Raw genomic sequence first — 21765 nt, forward strand, 5'->3', positions numbered from 1 at the left:
AAGCTAAGATAGTTAACTTTGGACATAATTGAGAGAGAGTTCTAGGGGCTCCTTGGCATTTTGATAATGTTTTATTTTATTTTCCTAGGTTGTGTTTACACAGATATGTTTAATCTCTATGATTTGCTGAGTTTGACACTTATGATGTGCACCATTTTCTGTATAGATATCATACTTCAGTGAAATTTTACTTAAAAGTATAGATACTCCCCCATTTTCATTTCAAATATATCAATTAGAGATGGCATTTAACTTTTCTCCTATAATATTTCCAGTAATAGAACAGAAATAATTAAATAGTTAAAACAACTTAAAAGGTCTGAAAATATTCTTCAGTAATTGAAAACAGAAGGTGAAGGGATTAGCCAAAGAACATGTGTGCCTGACAGGCAGACACAGACAACTGTGTGGTGTGGCCAGAGGGAGGGGCACGGGGGCTGGGTGGAGGTGGGCAAAAGTTGGGGGGAATGGGGACATCTGTTATAGTGTCAACAATATACATAAAGTTTAAAAACATTTTAAAAAGAAAGAAAATAGTGGTTTTCTTTAAAAATGAGGTTTATAAAACCTCATAAAAAATTGTGTCTGTAAAATCATACTAGTCTATAAAGGATGCCAAATACTGTATGTAGTTTCTAGCATTTATTTTTACAGTAAAAGACCCAGTAAAGTAAAAGCACATATGTGCGGAAGCTAAAGTTCAAGTAGAAAGCCTGTAGGAAACACCGTTAAACGTGCAGAACTCTCCACATGAGCACTTCCTGAGCACCTACTTCAGAAAGAACTTCTTTTAACCCACAGATCAATGCAGAAAGTTCAGCAAAGGGACTGCTGGTGACCATCAATATATTTTGTTACAGGTCTAAGACCAACCTCAGGTACCTGTGAAAGAACCATGAGCGAATATTCAACATTTCGTCAAGGTAGAAACAACGCAACTTCAAAAATGAGAGAAGGCAAGAAAGGAAAAGGGAAAAGTATTATTAGATTAAACCAAATAAAATTACTGATAATTAGCCATTTTTGACCTTCTGAAACAACATTTTCATGTGGTTCAGCTTAGTAGGAAAAGCGCATAGACTGCTACTGAGTAATAATAGGTGGAAGATTCAGGATATCACTTAAAGCCAGAAAACCAAACACAGTAAGCCCTCACTTGATGTCATCAATAGGTTCTTGGAAGCTGTGTCTTCAAGCAAAATGACATAAAGGAAACCAATTTTACCACAGGCTAATTGATACAAGTAAGACTTGAGTTCCTAGGTCATATTTCCGGTCACAAAAACATCACCAAACTTATACTTAAAGGCTCCAAAACCCTTCTAATATTAAACATTGAAACAAACACGAGCCATCATACATTTAAGAAAGATTAATTTTAAAAGGTAAGATACTTCCATTCCAACCTGGTGATTCCAGTTCAGGGTCTCAGCTGGCTGGAGACTGTCCCAGCAGCTCCGGGCACAAGGGCGAAACCCCCCTGGGCAGGGCGCCCTTACGGCACGGGGCACGCGCGCGCACACCCGCACGCACACTCACTCAGACTGGGACGTTGGGCACGCCGTTTCGTCTCAGGGCACACCTTTCGGATGTAGTTGGAAATCAGTCCCTGGAGAAAAGCCAGGCAGACGTGGGGAGAACATGCAAGCTCTGGTCAGGAATCAGGTTTTTTCCTCATCAACATTACCACAAAACTATTGAAGGAAATGATGTTATTTGAGCACCTGACGTAATAGGAGCCAATATGAATGAAAATACACTATGGAAATTATAAAGGGTACTAGTATAAAGGTAGCTACTAGGAAAAAATGCACAAATGTTTCTAAAAAACAAAATTATCTTTAAACAAAGCATAAAAATAACTCATCATACATTGTCCCTTAAGTGCAAAAAAATACGCTCGGGCATATAACGTAAAATCATATAACAGACTTAAGACTGAACCTGACCAGTCACATCATCAAATATAAATAGGGTTAACTCCCTCAAGAAATGATTGAAAGAAAATGATTCTCACACTGGGTCACGAAGAGAAACCCAGTTCTACGCTGTGTACTAAAGGCACGCATAAAACAAAGTGACTCCGAAAGCTAAAGCTAGGGGTATGCGCACAGCCATTTCCGGGGAGCACCAACAGAAACAAAACTGGAACTGAGGTCCCGATAGCAGGCAAGGCAGCATTCACACCAAAAGAGCATTAAATTTGAGAACGGCCCCGTGTGTACATACCCTGTCTGGTCTCGCAGCAGCCGGCATCGCGCGCGGTCATCGTCAGTCACAGGGAAGCCTGTCCTCCCTCCCCACGTGCCTCACCTACTCCGGAGAGCAGGACGGGACCCGCAGGCCTGGCCAAGACAATGAGATGCGGGCTCCTGTGAGTTGTGCAGCCGGAGCCGACCCCTGGCTCTGCCCTGGAGACACACACGCACGACAGCCACGCCACCGAAGGCCGCGTCTCCGTGTTTCCACTGTAGAGATAGCACAGCCCCTCTGCAGCACTCAGGTGCTCCGCAAGCACTCACGCAACACCACGTGGAGAAGATGCCGCACTGCCTGACAGGGGAAACCTTCCCTCCCGGCGGTGGGTGTTGCCGTTGTAGGTTGTCTGTCCTTAAAAGCACTGTACCTAGGGGGAAAAAAGCATTAAATGAGACAAAGAAAGATGTTTTATGTTAAAAGCCATGATTTACTCCGAAGACATAAGAGTTATGAATATCTATGTACCAGAATAACACAGCAACTATCCTCCTTAACAGAAAATAGAAGAAGTAGAAGAACCACTCTGAGTTCAAAGCAGGAAAGTGGGCACCAAATAAGAAAGTACGTGGAAGACCTAAGCAACATAATCAGTTATGTAGAGCTTATACAAAATGCATACCTCAATAGTGGAAAACATAACTTCTCAAAAGTGCACAGAACATTAGTTGAAAAGGGCTGTATATTAGAGCACATAGAATCCTCAATAAAATAGAAGCAATTTTTAAAGTTATCTGATCATAATGTAAAAAAAATGAGAAATTAATAATAAATTTAAGACCTTTTTCCACCTGGAAACTATTTTTAAAGACTTTTTAAAAAATAATTTCTGGGTGAAAGGGTAAATCAAGTTGCAAAATTTCAATAATATAATGATAGATAAAATGCTCAGAATATATTGAATATAATTAAAGCAATGTTCAGAGGAAAATTCACAATAATGAATACTTGAAATTAATTATTTAAAAGGAAAAGAATGAAAAAGGGAATTAAATGTTCAACTTAAAATGCAAGAAGAGGGATAACAAGGTAAATCAAAATGAAGCAAAAAAAAAAAGAAATAATAATTAAATAACACATTCCTGAACAAGCAATGGGTCAAAGAAGAAATCAGAAGGGAAATTAAAAAAATATCTTGAAATAAATGAAAGTAGGAATAAAACATACCAAAATTTAATAGATGCTAAAAAAGCAGTTCTAAGAGTGTTTACAGCAATAAACACCTACATTAACATAAAAGAAAGATCGCATCTAAGATTACTGTATCCAGCAAAGTTATCATTAAGAATGAAAGAAAGGGTCAATAAAGTGCTTCCTACATAAGGTAAAATTAAAGGAGTTCATCATCACCAAGCCCTTATTATATGAAATGTTAAAAGGACTTATCAAAGAAATTGATCAAAAACTATGAACAGTAAAATGACAACAAACTCACAGCTATCAACAACTGAACCTAAAAAACAAAAACAAAAACTGAGCAAACAACTAAAGCAGGAACAGAATCATAGAAATGGAGATCACATAGAGGGTTATCAGTGGAGAGAGGGAGGGGGAAGGATGGGGGGGAAGGTATAGGGAATAAGAAGCATAAATGGTAGGTACAAAATAGACAGGGGGAGGTTAAGAATAGTATAGGAAATGGAGAAGCCAAAGAACTTATATACACAGCCCATAGACATGAACTAAGGGGTGGGGGGAATGCTGGAACGTGGTGGGGTGCAGGGAGGAGGGGCATAAAGGGGTAAAATATTGGGACAACTTAAGTGGCATAATCAATAAAATATACTTGAAAAAAAGAAAAAGAAAAGTCTCAACCAACCTAACTTTACACCTGAGAAATAGAAAAAGAAAAAGAAATTAAGCCCAAAGTGAACATACACAAGGAAATAACAAAGATCAGAACAGAAATAAATGAAATAAAGACCAGGAAAACAACAGAAAAGATCAACAAAATTAAGAGCTGTTTTTTTGAACACAGAAACACAGAAACAAAATGAACAAACTGTTACCAACGAGTTGGGGTTCGTGTCTTCTGATATAAAAGCATTGAGACCAGGGGCACTGATAAAAGCAAAGGCAGATTTATTGAGGCTCTGCAGAGGGCAAGAATACTGAGATAGGTTCCTAGGGTCTGCACTGCTTGGGAACATCGAAGTTGTGGGGTTAACCACTCAGGGAGTAGATTAGCAGGGTTTTCTTTTTTTGAACACTGATATCGGGGGAAAGTCCAACCATTGCTAATAAAACGAGAATGGTTTGCCAACATCAATGTAACCTGGCAGCCAAGAAGAGAGGACCGGAATGCAATTGTGTGAACAATGATGACTTCACTGTACTAGTCAGTGAGGGTAGTAGAGGCCTTTAAGTGAGCATGTGTACGAGGCAGCCATCACAATCATAATGAGTGAGGAGAGCAATGAATCTGCATCACATTTTGCATTAAACTTGAACATCCCTCCACAGAAACTATTTGGGCGATTCAGAAGGCTGCAGCTATGGGCAACTGGTGATTGGCAGCTTCATCACAACAATGCGCCCACTCATGCATCTTGTCTCATGCAGAGTGTTTTTGCAAAACATCAAATGATCCAATTGATTCAGCCCTGCTACAATCCAGGTTTGGCACCCTGAGACTTCTGTCTTTTCCCAAAACTAAAATCACCTTTGAAAGGGAAGAGATTTCAGACCATAGATAAAATTCAGGAAAATAGGATGGAGCAGCTGATGGCAATTGGGAGAACTGTGTGAGGTCCCAAGGTGCCTACTTTGAAGGGAACTGAGGTATCATTGTACTATGTACAATGTTTTTTGTATCTTCTTCAATAAATGTCTATTTTTCACATTACAGGGCTCGATATCTTCTGGACAGACTATGTGTGTAGGTGTTCTGCCCACTAGCTTCAGCTGAGGTTTCAGCCCATGGTCAGCATCAACTCCAGACACGTGAGTGAGCTGCAAGATGACTGCAGTCCAGCCACCATCTGAGTGCAACGTTATGAAAGACCCTGAGCAAGGATTGCCTGGCTGAGCTCAGGTGCTGATAATAAGTTGTTGTTTTAAGCCACTAAGTTTTGGGTGGTTCATTACACAATAGAAACCTGGAATAGTAAGAATATGACAACTCTTAAGAATTTATATTTTTTCTAGATTTGTCTCATTTAAAATAAATACTCGCTTTCATATCTAATTTTGTATTTGTAAATTCTACTCTTTTTCCAAGAGAACCAGAAACGTTCCCTCCTTTTCTACATTTCCAACTTTTAAAAATGATTATAAATAACTTTGATATGAAAGAAATGGATAAAAGTTTTAAATTAAATATCCTTCCAGGTCATGTTCTGGAGCTACAGCTGAACCTGATGAACTTAATCACCATTCTTCCTAATCAAAAACTGGTGCCCAGAATGAGTAGATGGGTAAGTAGAGACTTTGCACAGTCTTTCCTGAGCAGGAGCTTAAGCTGTCTGATGGGTTTCAGTGTCTTCCCAGAATCTTGCACGATGCCTCCAGTGCTGAGAGAATGAGGTTCACAGCAATGCCCTAGAAATAGCTGCATGTGCAGACCTTGAGGAGATAGCAAAGCCCCCAAACAACCAGCCGTGGAAGTCTTGGTAACCCCCAGGACTGAGAAATCGCTCCGACTGCAGAAGGCCGAGGATACGGCTGCATGTGATAAGGTAATCCTCTTCCCTGAGCTGCTACTTGCATGAAACACAATCTGCCACAGAGGAGGAAGGAAGCCCTGATGCTTAGGTTGGCATGTCCCTAGGCATGTTCAGGAGCCAAAACAAAATAACAAGTATCACAAACAAAATCAATTTTGTACAGAAACCTTCTTGGTTGGCAACTTCAGGAGACCACTTCCCAAGTGAAATTCAAAACTGGTCCCTGTAGGTGGAGGGCAAGGAGAGACCAAAGAAATAAGGAGGCCACTCCAGATTGATAGGTGGCAGGTTCAATAAGCAAGGGAACTCACCTACAAGGCTTATCATGAGTGGGCCCAAGATGTACTGATCTCCACACATGCCTGCAAGAACCTTAAAGAGCATACATAGAGGCCTTAACTGGGCTCACAAGTTCAGTCCAGACGGTTTCAACAAAACATTACCCTCTCAAGGCTACGTCCCTGAAACAATTCCTATGGTCAAAATAGTGAGCAGAACGTACATTCCAAGGACAGGGAAAGGGGTGAGGGGTCTCTAATTGTCTGGGTCTCACTTGACAATGAAGGGGCAGTCATATCCTCCCAATGACCTCCTCCATCAAGGGTTTTGTGACATGATAGTTTTGTCATTTTCCACGAGAAGATAGTTTTCACAATTTAATGGAATCATTTCAACCTCATTGATCTTACAATACAGGTATCTACAAAGTATCCCTGATTTTCCAATTTTAGAGAGTTTACTTTTTGAACATTCATTTTAGTTAACATTAGAGGAAAATATATTTGTCATAGAAGATTTGGAAAATACTAAATAATAGAGGAAGAAAAACTTAATTATTTCTTTGCTGCACTGTGAATATTTTGATGGGTCACTTTCCTTTCTTTTCATATGTATTGGGTTGGCCAAAAAAGTCTGTTTAGTTTTTCCCATAAAGCAAAAGACACATTTTTCATTTTCACCAGCAACTTTATTGATTTGAATATTTTGAGTATGTTGGCTGTCTCCCGCATTGTAAAACATTGATCATTCTCAATTAATGTCTCGATTTGATTGCTATCAACTTCAACTGGTCTACCTGACAAAGGAGCACTGTCCAGCAAGAATCTCCGGCACGAAACTTCGCAAACCACTTTGACATGTCCGATCAGCCACAGCACCTTCTCCATACACTGCACGAATCTTTTTTTTTTTGCATTTCAGTTGCATTTTTACCTTTCTTGAAATAATGAAGCATAATATGCCTAAAACGTTGCATATTTTCTTCCATCTTCAATATTAAAATGGCTACACAAAAATTCACCAATTTTGATTTTTTTAATGCATGCTGATATGATAGCTGTCACAATACAATCTAACAGAATTGTTTTGAATGAAGTTAAAGACAACTAAACACTACTAGAGCCATCTTACAAAAAAAAAAAAGCCAAAGGAACCTTTTGGCCAACCCAATAATATGTGTAATAATATTTACAAAATTACTGTCAAAGTATAGACACTCAGATATCTTGTTGCTTTCAAAAACCTACTATGAGCCCCTCCCCACATCATTAAAGTAATGCTGAAAGTATGATTTTAACTGCTGGATCACATGCAGATGTGTCATGAATTGTTTAACAAACTATTGGTATAAAACATTTGATTTGCTTACATTATTTGCTATTATATAGAGAGTTATAGCAAACTGTCCTAACAAAATCCCTGTGCACATCTCTGTTTCTCTAGAATAAAACTTAGAAGTAAAATCACTGGATCAAAAGGATATATATTGTTTTAAGGCTTTTAAAACCTAATTCAAATTACCCTCCAGAGAGGTTATATCACTTTATACTTTTACTACCAAGGATCTATGCCAACGTTCAAGTCCATAAAGAATGTTCAAGTCCATGGGGTGAAATAAAAGATGTGTTCAGGATTTGAAGACTTTGGATCCCAGCTGTCAACTCCTATGTGTCAGGAGACCAAATCCAAGAAGGCGAGACCAACAACAAAGTGTTTAAATCAACCATCATTAGTTATACTTGGCATTACACAGTTTTCTCTCATTTTTTTAAATCTCTGCATGTTGCTATTTTATTTCAAGTTTCACTTATTTCTTGAAGTATTTTTAAATTCTTATACTGAATTTATTGCGGTTACATTGGTTAATAAAATTATACAGGTTTAAGGTGCACAATTCTTCAACACATCATCTGTATATTGTATTGTGTGTTCACTCCAGGTCATGTCTTTTTCCATCACCATTTATCTCCCCCCTTTACCCTCCCCCGCTTCCCCCCACTCCCATTTCCCTCTGGTACTGACCGTACTGCTCTCTGTCTATGAGGGGTTTTTTCTTAACCCCTTCAACCTTTTCACCCAGCACCCCACCACCCCCTTCCCTCTGACCACTATGAGTTTATTTTTATTTTGTTTGTTAGTTTATTTTGTTATTAGATTCCACATATAAGTGAAATCCTATGGTTATTTCTTGAATATTTAATGAGAAGTTTTATCTCAGAAGTTTTAATCCTATTTTTAACATTTTTTCCCTTTATTGATTCTAGGGAGAGGGGACAGGAGGGAGAAAGAGCGGGAGGGAAACCCTGATGCAAGAGAAAAACATTGATAGGTTGCTTCTTGTACCCTGACTGGGGACAGAACCCACAACCCAGGCATGTGCCCTGACCAGGAATCAAACCTGTGACCTTTTGATTTGCAGGATGATGCCCAACCAACTGAGCTACACTGGCCAGGGCTTAAATCTTTATATAATACATTATATTCTCCAAAGGAATCATTTTGGGGAGTGAATTTCAATGTTATATTGCCTTTGGAAGGAAGAATAATTTTTGAGTTAATAAAATAGGATTAAAAACCTTTCTAATTGAGCTTATTTAATGCCCTACTATAGAAAGAAGTCACAGCATATGAAAATGTTGATCAAGTCTGACTTCCTTCTGGTGTGGCACAGAATTTTAGCAATTAGTTTATATGAACCACAAAATAAAAAAAGTTGAAAATTTCTGGATTAGAAGATCAAGTACAAGAAATATCTCTGAGCACAAAGCAGAAATATAAAAAAATATACGAACCATGAGGAAATTTTTAAGAAGCTTATAGAACTGATTCCAAACATTTTTTTTTACTGCAATGCATGATTTAAAAAAAAAATCACATTGAAAACCTGTTTACACAGAGTTGTAATTTAAATAAAAGTTCCACAAAACAATTCTTACCTTTGCTTTATGTGTTATTTCAATTTTCATGTTGGAATTAAAAAATTTAAAACCCATACTGAACCCCAACCCAGACCTACCAAATCAGAATTTTCAGAGGAACATGATAACATAGTTACATGACAAGCAACTCAAGAGATTCTCGCCATATGAGAAATTTGGAAAACACTAGATTTATTTTAAGCTCCTAAAACTTTAATGTGCACGCGAATTACCTAGGGTCTTATTAAAGTGCAGGTTCTAGTTTAGTAGTTCTGTATTGGCCCAAAAGATTGTATTTCCAACTAGCTCTGATGTGATGTTAATGCCCCTGTTCAAAGACTAGGACTAATATTTCTGGCCTTAGTTAAAGATGAGATGCTTCAAATTCAATTTTGACGTATAATACTAATACCAAAACCTGATCAAGATAGACAAGGAAACAAAAATCTATACATAAATCTCACTACTTAGGAAAGTAGTTGCAAAAATATTCAAGAAAACATTAGCAAGTTGAACCCAATAATATATCAAAGGAATAATATAGCCTCTGGCCCAGCAGAATTTGTGCCAGGAATGCTAGGGTAGGTCAGTGTTTGGGTCAGTGTTCATAAGTTTTATCCACTTAATTCACTATGTCAACAAATATGTGAAAAAAATAACACAAGCATATTAACAAATTCTGAAAAAAGTGCTTAAGAATTTATAAAAAATTACAAGACATTCCTATTACTATTTCAAGGCGAAATAAAGTATAATAGAAGGAAACTATTTAAATATAAAGGGCTATTTAACAAATTTAACCACAAATATTACCCTTAATGGTAAAAACAAAAGCCATCTTAATTAAATCCAAAAATTGTATGGAAGTATATGCTAGCATCATTTTTAATTTAATATTGTCTTAGAAGGTAGAGGAAATTAAATGAGACAAGAAAATGTTAAGGATGTGATTGAAAATTGAGGAAACTCAAGTAAAAAAACCACTAGAATAAATAAATAAGAAATTCAGCAAAATGGCTAGGATACATAGACACACCCAGAGACATACCTGAGGTTTGTCCAGAAAAAGTCCAACCATTGTTAATATTACAAGAATGATTCGCACGATATCAGTGTAAGTTGGCAGCCAAGGAGAGTGGACTGGAATGTACTTGCATGAACAATGACAACTTCACTGTACTAGTCAGCGGAGGTGATAGATGCTGTTGAGTGCGCATGTGTACTATGTGGACTTCACATTCAAAATGAATAAGTAGAGCAATGAATCTGCATCATATTTTGCATTAAGCTTGAACATCCCTCCATAGAAACTATTCACGTGATTCAGAAGGCTGCAGCTATGGGCAACTGGTGATTGGCAGCTTCATCACAACAATGCACCTGCTCATGCATCACATTTTGTGCAGCTTTTTGGTGAAACATCAAATCACCCAGGTGACTCAGCCCCACTACAGTCCAGATTTGGCGCCCTGCAACTTCTGGCTTTTCCCATTACTAAAATCACCTTTGAAAGGGAAGGGGTTTCAGATCATCCATGAAATTCAGGAAAATATGGCAGGGCAGTTGATGACAACTGGGAGAACTGTGTGAGGTCCCAAGGTGCCTACTTTGAAGGGGACTGAGGCATCATTGTCCTATGTACAATGTTTCTTGTATCTTATTTCTTCTTCAATAAATGTCTCTTTTTCATATTGCATAGATGGATACTTTCTGGACAGACTTCATCATATACACAAGTACATATATACAGAAATGAATTGGTTTTCTTTTTTCTATGTTAAAAAAGGAAAAATGTTTTACTCACAATAGAAATAAAAATGACAACATACATGGAAATAAATTTAATCATAAGAATCTATTTTAGGCAAAATCATAAAACCTTTTTGAAAGACATGAAACAAATTTGATTTGTGAAGAAATCAAATGAAGAAATGCGAAGTCATACCATATTCTTAAATAAAAAAAACTTAATATAAAAAATGTCAATTTTGTCAGAATTAAATTCTAGTCAGTTCCCTAACTAGAATACTAAGGTAGTTTGGGTTTTTAAATATTGAATTAAAGTTTAAATGTGATGCCCCCAAAAATATTAAAAAAGATGAAATGAGCACTCCAGTGAATTCGCCTTACCAGATATCAGAATATTTTATTCCTGTACTAGTTAAAATAAGCTCTTCGTGGCACGTAACACATTAACCTCAACCCTAGGGCCGTGACACAACACAAAATTCACTTTTTGCTCATGCTCTATGTTCATAATGACTTATCAGGGGCTCATGTTATACAGCCGCTCAGGAATTCAAGGTGATCAAAACCTGTTGTCTTGCAGCTGCATCGTTTGGGATTTAACAGGAAAGAATACATAGAGAAGTCTTCTCTCTCTCTCTCTCTCTCTCTCTCTCTCTCTTTCTCTCTCTCTCACACCACACACACACACACACACTTCAAAACTCAGACTGGAAGTGACACATACTTATGTCTTTTCCACTCCCATCCTAGTGGCTGAATTAGTCACAAGTCTCTACCTAATTGCAAGGGGCTGGGAAAGGTGAGAGATTTGATAGTGTTGCTACAGGACTAGACAAATGGGTCAATGGGAAATACTGGAGAATATAGTAGATCATACATATTTGAAATTTTAATCTGTGACAAGAATAATGATTTAATTACCTAGGAAAATGGACAGAGCTGTGAAAACTAACTATATATAAGAAACAAAAGTAAAATTTTACATAATGTAAAATAACCAACTCTAGGTAAATTAAATACCTAAAAATGCAAAAAATAAAACAATAAAAAGTTGTCAAGAAAATCTAGGAGACTGGAGAACCAAGATGGCGGCGTAGGTAGACACACTGCGCCTCCTCGCACAACCAGAACTGACAGAGAATCGAACAGCAAGGGGGACCAACACCAAGGAAACAGAAAATAATCATTCATCCAGACTGGTAGGAGGGGCGGAGACGGCACTGGGGTGGAGAGGACTCGCGTGGCTGTGGCGGGACTGAGACTGGCGGAGTGTGGGACAAATGGCACAGGCAGTCCGAGCACTAGCAGACCCTGCGGTCCCACATTTGCACAGATAAACCCAGAGGGCCGGACTCAGAGTGGCGGAGAGTGGGGCAGGCAGAGCAGCGGGTAGCACCCCACGGCACCACATTCGCCCACAGATAAACCGGACAAACGGCGGGCAGAGAAGCAGACCGCTGCGCAACCCAGGGCTCCAGCTCGGGGAAAATAAAGCCTCAAACCTCTGATTGAGAGCGCCCCTGGGGGTTGGGGCGGCAGGAGAGACTCCCAGCCTCACAGGAGAGGTTGTTGGAGAGACCCACAGGGGCCTAGGGTGTGCACAGGCCCACTTACTCGGGAACCAGCACCAGAGGGGCCCAGTTTGATTGTGGGTAGCAGAGTGAAAGACTGAAATCCTGAGGAGAGTGAGGCGGGCGCCATTGCTCCCTCTCGGCCCCGCCCCCACGTACAGCATCACAGCACAGCAACCAGCATTACCCCGCCCCGGTGAACACCTAAGGCTCCGCCCCTTAAAGTAACAGACGCGCCAAGACAAACAAACAAAAAAAATGGCCCAAATGACAGAACACTTCAAAGCTCCAGAAAAAATACAACTAAGCGACGAAGAGATAGCCAACCTATCGGATGCACAGTTCAAAGCACTGGTTATCAATATGCTCACAGACTTGGTTGAATCTATTCGAAAAACAGATGAAAAAATGAAGCCTATGCTAAGAGAAACAAAGGAAAATGTACAGGGAACCAATAGTGATGAGAAGGAAACTGGGACTCAAATCAATGGTATGGACCAGAAGGAAGAAACAAACATTCAACCAGAAAAGAATGAAGAAACAAGAACTTGGAAAAATGAGGAGAGGCTTAGGAACCTCCAGGACACCTTGAAACGTTCCAACATCCGAATTATAGGGGTGCCAGAAGGAGAAGAGGAAGAACAAAAAATTGAAAACTTATTTGAACAAATAATGGAGAACTTCCCCGATCTGGCAAAGGAAATAGACTTCCGGGAAGTCCAGGAAGCTCAGAGAGTCCCAAAGAAGCTGGACCCAAGGAGGAACACAACAAGACACATCATAATTACATTACCCAAGATTAAACGCAAGGACCTACGTCCAAGATTACTGTATCCAGCAAAGCTATCATTTAGAATGGAAGGGAGGATAAAGTGCTTCTCAGATAAGGTCACGTTGAAGAGGCTCATCATCACCAAGCCCTTATTATATGAAATGTTAAAGGGAGTTACCTAAGAAAAAGATCAAAAATAGGAACAGTAAAAATGACAGCAAACTCACAGTTATTAACGACCACACATAAAACAAAAACGAGAGCAAACTAGGCAAACAACTAGAACATGAGGGTTGTCAATAAGGGAGTGGGAGGGGGAGAGGGGGGTAAAGGTACAGAGAATAAGTAGCATAGATGATAGGTGGAAAATAGACAGGGGGAGGGTAAAAATAGTGTAGGAAATGTAGAAGCCAAAGAACTTATAAGTATGACCCATGGACATGAACTATGGGGGGGAAATGTGGGAGGGAGGGGGGTGGGCAGGATGGAGTGGAGTGGGGGGGAAATGGGACAACTGTAATAGCATAATCAATAAATATATTTAAAAAAAAAAAAAATCTAGGAGACTATGTGAAAAAAGCCAGCATTCAGAGAGACTTTTTAAAACCAAAGTGCTGTTAAAACCCAAATGCTAAAAATAAAAATTGTTTAAGTTTTTATGGTGACTACATAAATCAAGAAATTAATAAAACATTAGAAAAATACTTGAAATATTCATGATGAGCAAAATGTTTGTACCTATAGCATTAAAAGAGCACTTATTAAAAAAAGATGGGAAGATATCCAACAGAAAAAAAGACAAGAAATGTGAATAGGCGATTTATAGAAAGGAAGATCCACATAGCCAAAAAATAAATGAAGTTCAAGTTCTCTAGTAGTCAGGGAAAAAAACACTATGTATTAGAAATGTTATCTATTTTACACATTTTAGACTGACAAAACTAAAATACTTATTACTGGAGTTGATGTGGAGATAAGGGTAATTTAATTGCTAGTGAAATGTAACCATGTTACACCTTTTGGAAGGCAATCTGGCAACATTAAGTAGAAATAGAAATATACAACACACATACATATGCAAATGAATATACGTATAATCCATTACCTAGCAATTCCACCTGGAACCTATCCCACAGAAATAAAACACCAGACTATGGAGACATATGTAAAGAATGTTTATTGTAGCATTGTCTTTAGTAGCAAAAACTGGAAGCAAAGTGAATTTTTATGAGTAGGAAATGGAGTGTACAGTGCACCCATAACATAAGAATAAAATTTAGCCATTGAAAAGAATCAGTTAAAGCTATACTGTTGACTCTGAAGCATCCAAACAACATTTTGAGTGAGAAAAACAAAATTCAAACACTAGTGAAAGTCTTATATTTGTATAGGCTTGCATGTATGGTTATTGTGTGTGTTTGTATTTATTTTATATAGTATGAAGGAGTCTGGGCAAATAAGGAAGGATTTATAGCCTGTCAACTGAATTCCCTGTGATACTGGTGGGCCTGCACTATATGTCAAGGACGGAGGTCAGTAGAAAGGAGAGGGGAGGAAAGGAGGATAAGGGAAAAAATATCAATTCTTGGAGGGAATAAAAGCTTATATAGTATCTTATCTACACATTCGTGCAGTTATTCCTATGTGGAGGGAACAGTCACTACTTTACAGAAGGGACAATACCAGCGAAGGTCCCACCTCAGAGCATGTGTCTAAACCAAGGGATAGCTTTGGCTGCTGTATGGCAGAGACTCTTTTTCTTAATGTGAACCCATCATAAATATGCTTGTGTGTCAATGGAATTCTACGCAGCAGAGAGAAAGAAGGAGCTTATACCCTTTGCAACAGCATGGATGAAACTGGAGAGCATTATGCTAAGTGAAATAAGCCAGGAAGTGAGGGACAAATACAATATGATCTCACCTTTAACTGGAACATAAGCAATAGAAGGAAAAAGCAAACAAAATATAACCAGAGTCATTGAAGTTAAGAACAATCTAACAATAGCCAGGGCGGGGGTGGGGGGTGGGGGCGGGGACAGTGGGTAGAGGGGATTACAGGAACTACTATAAAGGACACATGGACAAAACCAAGGGGGAGGGTGGAGAGGGGGGAGGGAGGTGGGTTCAGCTGGGGTGGGGTGGAGGGATGGGGAGAAAAGGCATACAACTGTAATTGAATAACAATAAAAAAAAAGACAAAATAATAATAATAATTGTACCACAAATGTTAAGCATCCTTTGTGAAATAAAACTGCTTTTATCATTAAAAAAAATATGCTTGTGTGTGTGTGTGTGTGTGTGTGTGTGAGACAGAGAGAGAGAGAGAATTTAACTCTAGCAAGTCATATATATTTCTAGGGCATGGGTACCTGCCATGAAGAACCAGGATCAGGAAGGAGAGTCACCATGCCAGCCTCATCCACGTGTCAGGGTGAGGAATGCAGACCCTTGGAGCACAGAGTGGGAAATATAGGTGTTCCTCTAAGTGAGCTGGGCAGTCCCTGGGGTGTTAAGCAGAGTCATGGTTTGATATCTAAAACATCTATCTGAAATATTCTCCTTTTCACCCTCAGCCCTAACACATTCTCTAGGCTTCTCCATAGATATAATTTTCTACTCCTCCCTGATTCCCTCTGTTGCTGAAATTAGGTGCCCTCTCCCCATCATCTCTTCACCAAAAAGGCACTGGGGCTGAGAGGCAGGTCTGCCCCAACCCCGTCTGGAATGTGTGGGTTCTCAGCTTCATGCAGGAAAGGTTTCATGACAGGAGTCCGCGTGATTCTGAGAGCACCTTTGCTAAAGCTGGGCACAGGGAAGCAAAGCAAAGGCGTCAGACAGAAGAGGCAAGGCCACAGCAACGGTTGTGAGCGGGGACTGGGCTGCCTAGACTCACCTAAGGAAGTCACAGTGACAGAAGCGAGCCACGCTGGGCTGGGTGCGCTCCGGGAACAAGTTACAGATGCAGAGGAGAGTCCTCAGAGACAGGTTCCGGGGTTGGCCTGGGACAAGCTGCCACTGCCCACTTCTCCCCTGCTTGCAAGTCTCAGGGGGACCCTTGGAGCTTCAGAGAAAGACAGTAAAAGCATGCGCCTGAGGAAAGGAGAGGCACAGGTGTGCTCACAGAACTCTGCACACTGGGATTTTTGTCTAAAGGGTTCTTATCTGTTCTCTAGAGGTGCAAGTTTTAGGGGATGTCTCAGGGATGGGTCTCAACAGAATATTCAGGTGTGTCCTTCAATATGCTGATGCATCAACATAAGTGTATAGGGAGTTTGGAATCATTATCTGGTCATTTCACTGTCTTACTTTTATCTTGAATTTGTCTGGCTCTAATTGGGTTTTGTTATTCATTCCCTTGATTTCACCTGTTCTGGGGTTTGGCTGGTACTAATGGCACTAACTGGGTCTCTGTTATCTATCTCCCTGACCAGGGTGATTCAAGCTACTTACTCTCTGGTTGGGGAGGAGGGGTATACACCATCTGCTCCTGAGTGTCCTTGGTTAAGGAAGATAAGATCTTTTGATTTATTAGCAGGCTGTCGATTGCTCTGCCTTGTTTAACTACTTTTTCTCAGTTTCCCTCATTGCACTTGCAGGGGAATTTTCCTAACTTACTACTAACCTGCCTCAGTCATGCTGTCTGTGCGTGTAGTTGCCTCTTTCTCCTTCGCTAGACTGTGCTTGCCAGACTGTATCTCCAGCACAGTCCTTGTTCAAGATACTAACTTGCTCTGATGGAAGATAAATCGATAAAGCCTTATTTTTTTTAGCTTAGGCTTTCTTTACTTTCTGTTTTCCTCTAAGCATTGAGTAAAGTTCCTTTAGAAAATGTCAGCCTGCCTCCACTGAGCAGGAAGAAGAGAGAAAGACAGCTTCACACAGCTTAGGAGGTAACATTAACGGTGGACACGCGCGCGCACCCTCTCTGAGAGGTGGTTGGAAGCGACTGTGAGAGACCCCGGGCGGTGGAGGAGACATTTCCTTTGCTGACCGGTTCCAATACTGCGGAGCGGGGAGAGGGCGCTGTTCTCTTTAAGGCTTCATTGGAGTTTTGTCCTCCGGGTTTAGGGGCTCTCGTTGGACCAGGACCAAGCAGTGTCAGGTGCGGTTCATATAATGCTGAAATTCCGGGCTTCAAAGAAACCCGAGTGAACTAGTAGACTTCCCGCCCCGAGAAGGATCCGGTTTTAGCTCTGCCTAAATCTCGGCAATAAATTACTAAGCTTTAAAAAGCTTCCCGAGACAGACTTTACGCACTCGCCGGAGAGGCGCGCAAGCAGGCAGGACTAGCGCCTAAACGCGGCTCCCGAGAGAGTGCGGGCTCGCGTCGACCCGAGCCTCCCGCCCGCATCCCGCAGTTCCGAGTCCCCGCAGTGAAGGGTGGGTCGCGGGCAGAACGGTAGATGGCTCCCAGAAAGGCTCCCAGAAAGGCTCCAAAGGTTCGAGTCTTCACAGAACCGCATATCTGGCACTCTGGCTGGGACTCGCTCCTAACCTCAGCCCCCTCGCGGCTTCTCCAAAATGGTTCGCACAAACTGGCGAGCCCTTCCCACCTCCCTCCAGTGCCCAGTACCAGCCTGGCCGTTTGAAATGGCCTTGGACTGAGAGGCTAGGCTTCGAAGCCCGCCAGGGAGAGGTGGTGAGGGTGCCAGGGGTTGGGGATGGGAGGGCGGGTACAGAAAAGGCGGGCAGACCTGCCCTCCCTCCGGTCCCTACGCAAACCTGGGAGCGGGGCGGTCAAAGAGTTCCGCCACTACCACCACCACCGTGACACGCAGGTCCCCGCTCTGGCCTGCACCCGGAGGCGTGGAGGCAGAGGCTGCCAGGTCCCCAGGCATCGAACGCGAGGCCGCAGTGGGTGCTGACAGAGAGCCCAGAGCCGCGCGCCTGGGCGACACAGTGCTGATGAGTGGCTCCTCCGCTCACCAAGCTTCACGGGGAAGCAACCCAGTCCCCGTCTCCGGGTGGGCGGCTCATCTGGAGAGCTCAGCTGGAGTTTTTCATGGAGCAAGGAGTCCAGCTACCAAAGAGGTTGGGGAGGGTGTCCCCAAAGCGTAGAGGTTAACCCTGCTTCCCAGAGTTATCGGCCCGCCAAGGAAAGCAGCCAAGGATTTTGGAGGTGTTTCCTAAACACGACCTCGGGAAAGTTATTTTCCGGAAACCGGATACCAGACGTCCTCCCCTCTCGCTTCTCCACAGTCGCCAGAGCCAGAGCGCAGTGCACTCCTGCGAGAGCGCGGGCTGAAGCGCTGCCGCAGCACAGCGCTGGCAGGTCGCCCCCACACTAGCCCTACTCCCCAACCACAGGCAGGTGCCTCTGCAAAGCTGTCGCAGCGCTTTGCGCTGCCTTCCCTGGAAGTTCGGTGTGCATCACTAGAGCTCATTTTCAAACCCTTCCTTTCCTCCCTAGGTTCCAGCTGCAGACCCCAGCTGGCGCAATTACTCCAAGGTTGCCTAGCGCCCCCTAGCGGAGTGCGTGGCACGTCCGACTTGCAGGCTCCCACAGCAGGTACAGGGAGCTGCAAAAGGCGTGGTGGCTGCGACGCTGGAGAGACAGCTGGCAACAGCTGATGAAGCTGCAGCGCACCCGGACTGGCGAGTAGGCAGCCCAGGTACTGCCCCTTCCTGGTAAAACATTTCTGCCAGGCTTTATAAGCCTCGCGCGCAGCCTGCAGAGGTTCTTCTAACTCCCAGTCCTAGCAGGACCCGAGCCGAGAGGCGCCTGAGAAGCTGCAGGAGGTGGCGGCGGCAGGGGCGACTGCGAAAGCAAAGGAAAAATTCCCAGCTGGGCTCGGAGCTCCACAATGCCGGCCATAGACTTAGAACTTTCACGAGTCGCGCTCTGACGAGCATCGTGCGTGCCCCCAAGTCCTCACGAAGCACAGAGCTTTTTGCCTTCCCCGCTGCAGGAAGGGGAGTAGGAGTTGTAAGCAGCAGCAGGTGCTGAAAGGCGGGGGTCTCCTGCTTCCTGGAACAGTGACCCACGGAATTTCTTTTCCATTTTCAGCCCAACGCAGAAGATAGACTGTCTCCAGATCTCTGAAATCAAATGCTTCCCGAAGCTTGAATGTGGACGCATTCAGTGGCACCAGGGGCAGACAGACAGCAAGCGTTTATTTTTAGGGCGCCGAGTTTCCTGCTTGCAAGGAAGAGTTCTGCCTGAAAGAGCCTGTAGCCCTTCTGTCTTGGTTAAGCAGGACCCTGACTCCAGGCGCTGGCCTCGGGACCCTGCTGCAAAGTGGGTGCGTGTACAGAGAGCACGGCTTAACCGCTTAGCTGAGGAATGGATAACGTTCTCCCAGTTGACTCAGACCTCTTCCCCAACATCTCCACCAACACCTCGGAGCCCAACCAGTTCGTGCAGCCTGCCTGGCAAATTGTCCTTTGGGCAGCTGCCTACACGGCCATCGTGGTGACCTCCGTGGTGGGCAACGTGGTGGTGATGTGGATCATCTTGGCCCACAAGAGAATGAGGACAGTCACCAATTATTTCCTGGTGAACTTGGCCTTCGCAGAGGCCTCCATGGCTGCGTTCAACACAGTGGTGAATTTCACCTATGCTGTCCACAACGAGTGGTACTACGGCCTGTTCTACTGCAAGTTCCACAACTTCTTCCCTATCGCGGCCGTGTTTGCCAGTATCTACTCCATGACAGCCGTGGCCTTGGATAGGTGAGCTTGCCCTTTGTGGAACAGGGAGAAAATGTCCACAGAGGACCATGGCTTTGGGTTGGGGCCGTGGGGTTGGGTTGTGCCTAGTTCAAGGTGAAGAGATTTTTACTGACAGCCAGTTGTTGATGATGAGACTTTGTCTAATCTCATCATTTTCTACTCTATTTCCTCTTTCCTTTTTTTTATCTTTTCACCCATCACCAGTCTCCCTTCCTTTCTTCACAACGTCCCTCCCCCTTTTTCTTCATTTAACCCTCTTTTCTCCATCCCTTCACCCCTCATCTCCTGGACATTTTCCTTTCAACTCCTGTTTTGCTTCTTCCCATATATTTCTTCTCTTCTTTGCCCTGAAAGCCTGAGGGGGATGCCCAGAGTTTGGCTGATGTGTGGGTTCTGACCTGGGATTTGTAACCCCCTGTGGGCCTGGTTCTGTGGGGCAGCTTCTTGGTTCCTTCCAGTTTTAAGTATGCCTAGCCAGAATTTATCATTTTTCACTTTTTCCTGAATATTCAGGAACTTGCTGCTCCTGCCTCAATGTTCCAGTATTATTTGGATGTGAAGAGCATTTCTTTAGAATCAGAAATACTCCGAATTCTAATTCAGCTTCCTCTACACTGCTAGAAGTTCTCTTTCATGAATGAGAGGCAGCTACTCTGTTCTTCAGGCATTCCACAGATAGGGAGCTTACCCAGCAGTGTTTCCAAATCTCTCTTGTGACGTGAGATCAATGTTTTTAGCCTGTCTCAACCCACAGAGAAACATGCTCAGCAAAGGCAATTGAGAGCTCTTTCCTTCCCGTAACCAACAGGTCTGGGTTTCAGAAGCTGATTGAATGTGAAAAGGTTGGAATTTCCAAACACAGGGGCTAGCACTCTGGAACGAAGGGCCCCTCGGGGGGCATGATGGAAAATTGGTTATTACAGCACAGCTCTATTTGGACTGAGCTTCCGTGGGTGTCCTAGGTATCTCATGTACATATCTATGTGTGCATCAGTGTTCAGTGTTTATGGGGGTGTGGAGGTAGGTTTAAGACACCTGCCACTGTGATTTTAAAATGGGTTCTTTGATGGCCTTGCTGAGATAAATGAATGTGAAAAACTCAAAAAAAGAGCTAGGAGAAAAACTTCAAAAAAAATTCCCAAACTATTAAACCCTTTTGTATAAAGATTGTTTATTATTTGCAATCAATTTGAGGTCTTTTTCAGTTTCGATTGTGAATGAACACTTCTAAGATCAGAGAAGCCTTCGCATTGGTGTCCAAATACTGACTCCTTAGTTCCATGTACCCCTCCCTTTATGCAGCTCTTATTTGCTTGATATGTTGTGTGTAAGGCAACTTATGGTGAATCCACTGTATTTTAAATGTGGAAGGAAACCAATTGCTCAAAGTGGTAGTGAAATGCATTCTTTAGTCAATTTGTCTTTTATACTATGCTGGTTTTCAGATATTCGGTTTGCTGAAAGTGAGGTACACTTGTACATCTTTCTGCACTTACCTGCTCCTTTATCTCAGAGCAGCCCCCTTAAACTTGGGGAACCCAAAGCTTGATATGTAACTGAATGTAGGTGCAGTGAAAACCAGTACCTTATACATGCTCTCTTGATGATCCTAAATTAGAAGGAAAGTTGGTATTTTTACTGCGTTGGGACCTTGTGAGTTCAAGAGACCTGTCAGTCAGTATGAGCAGCAGTCAACAGCTCCTCTGCTTTGGCTTCTACAGAAATGGCATGTTCCACAGCCCTGCTCTTTGCCCTTGAACTTAGGTTAGGGGCAGGCAAGAGGCAGGGTCAAAGTCTTCACAGGGGATTGGGCAGGGAGCTGCCTTGACTCTGGCATCTTAAGCTCCATTGTTTGTTCCCAAGGCAAACCATAGACAGGAC

At 42.3% G+C, this 21765-nt stretch overlaps 1 protein-coding gene across 1 annotated transcript in view; it reads left to right on the plus strand.

Annotated features, from left to right (window-relative positions):
* Positions 1-18628: 18628 nt before the first annotated feature.
* The window catches only part of TACR1 (tachykinin receptor 1), a 159033-nt gene continuing 155896 nt past the window's right edge, over positions 18629-21765 (plus strand). Inside the window, exon 1 of the mRNA XM_053925441.1 lies at positions 18629-19884. Within this exon, the coding sequence (XP_053781416.1) occupies positions 19496-19884 (389 nt within the window). The 5' untranslated portion in view covers positions 18629-19495. The remainder of the gene's footprint in view (positions 19885-21765) is intronic.

The sequence above is a fragment of the Desmodus rotundus genome, chromosome 5 (genome assembly GCF_022682495.2).
Source record: "Desmodus rotundus isolate HL8 chromosome 5, HLdesRot8A.1, whole genome shotgun sequence".
Lineage (NCBI taxonomy): Eukaryota > Metazoa > Chordata > Mammalia > Chiroptera > Phyllostomidae > Desmodus > Desmodus rotundus.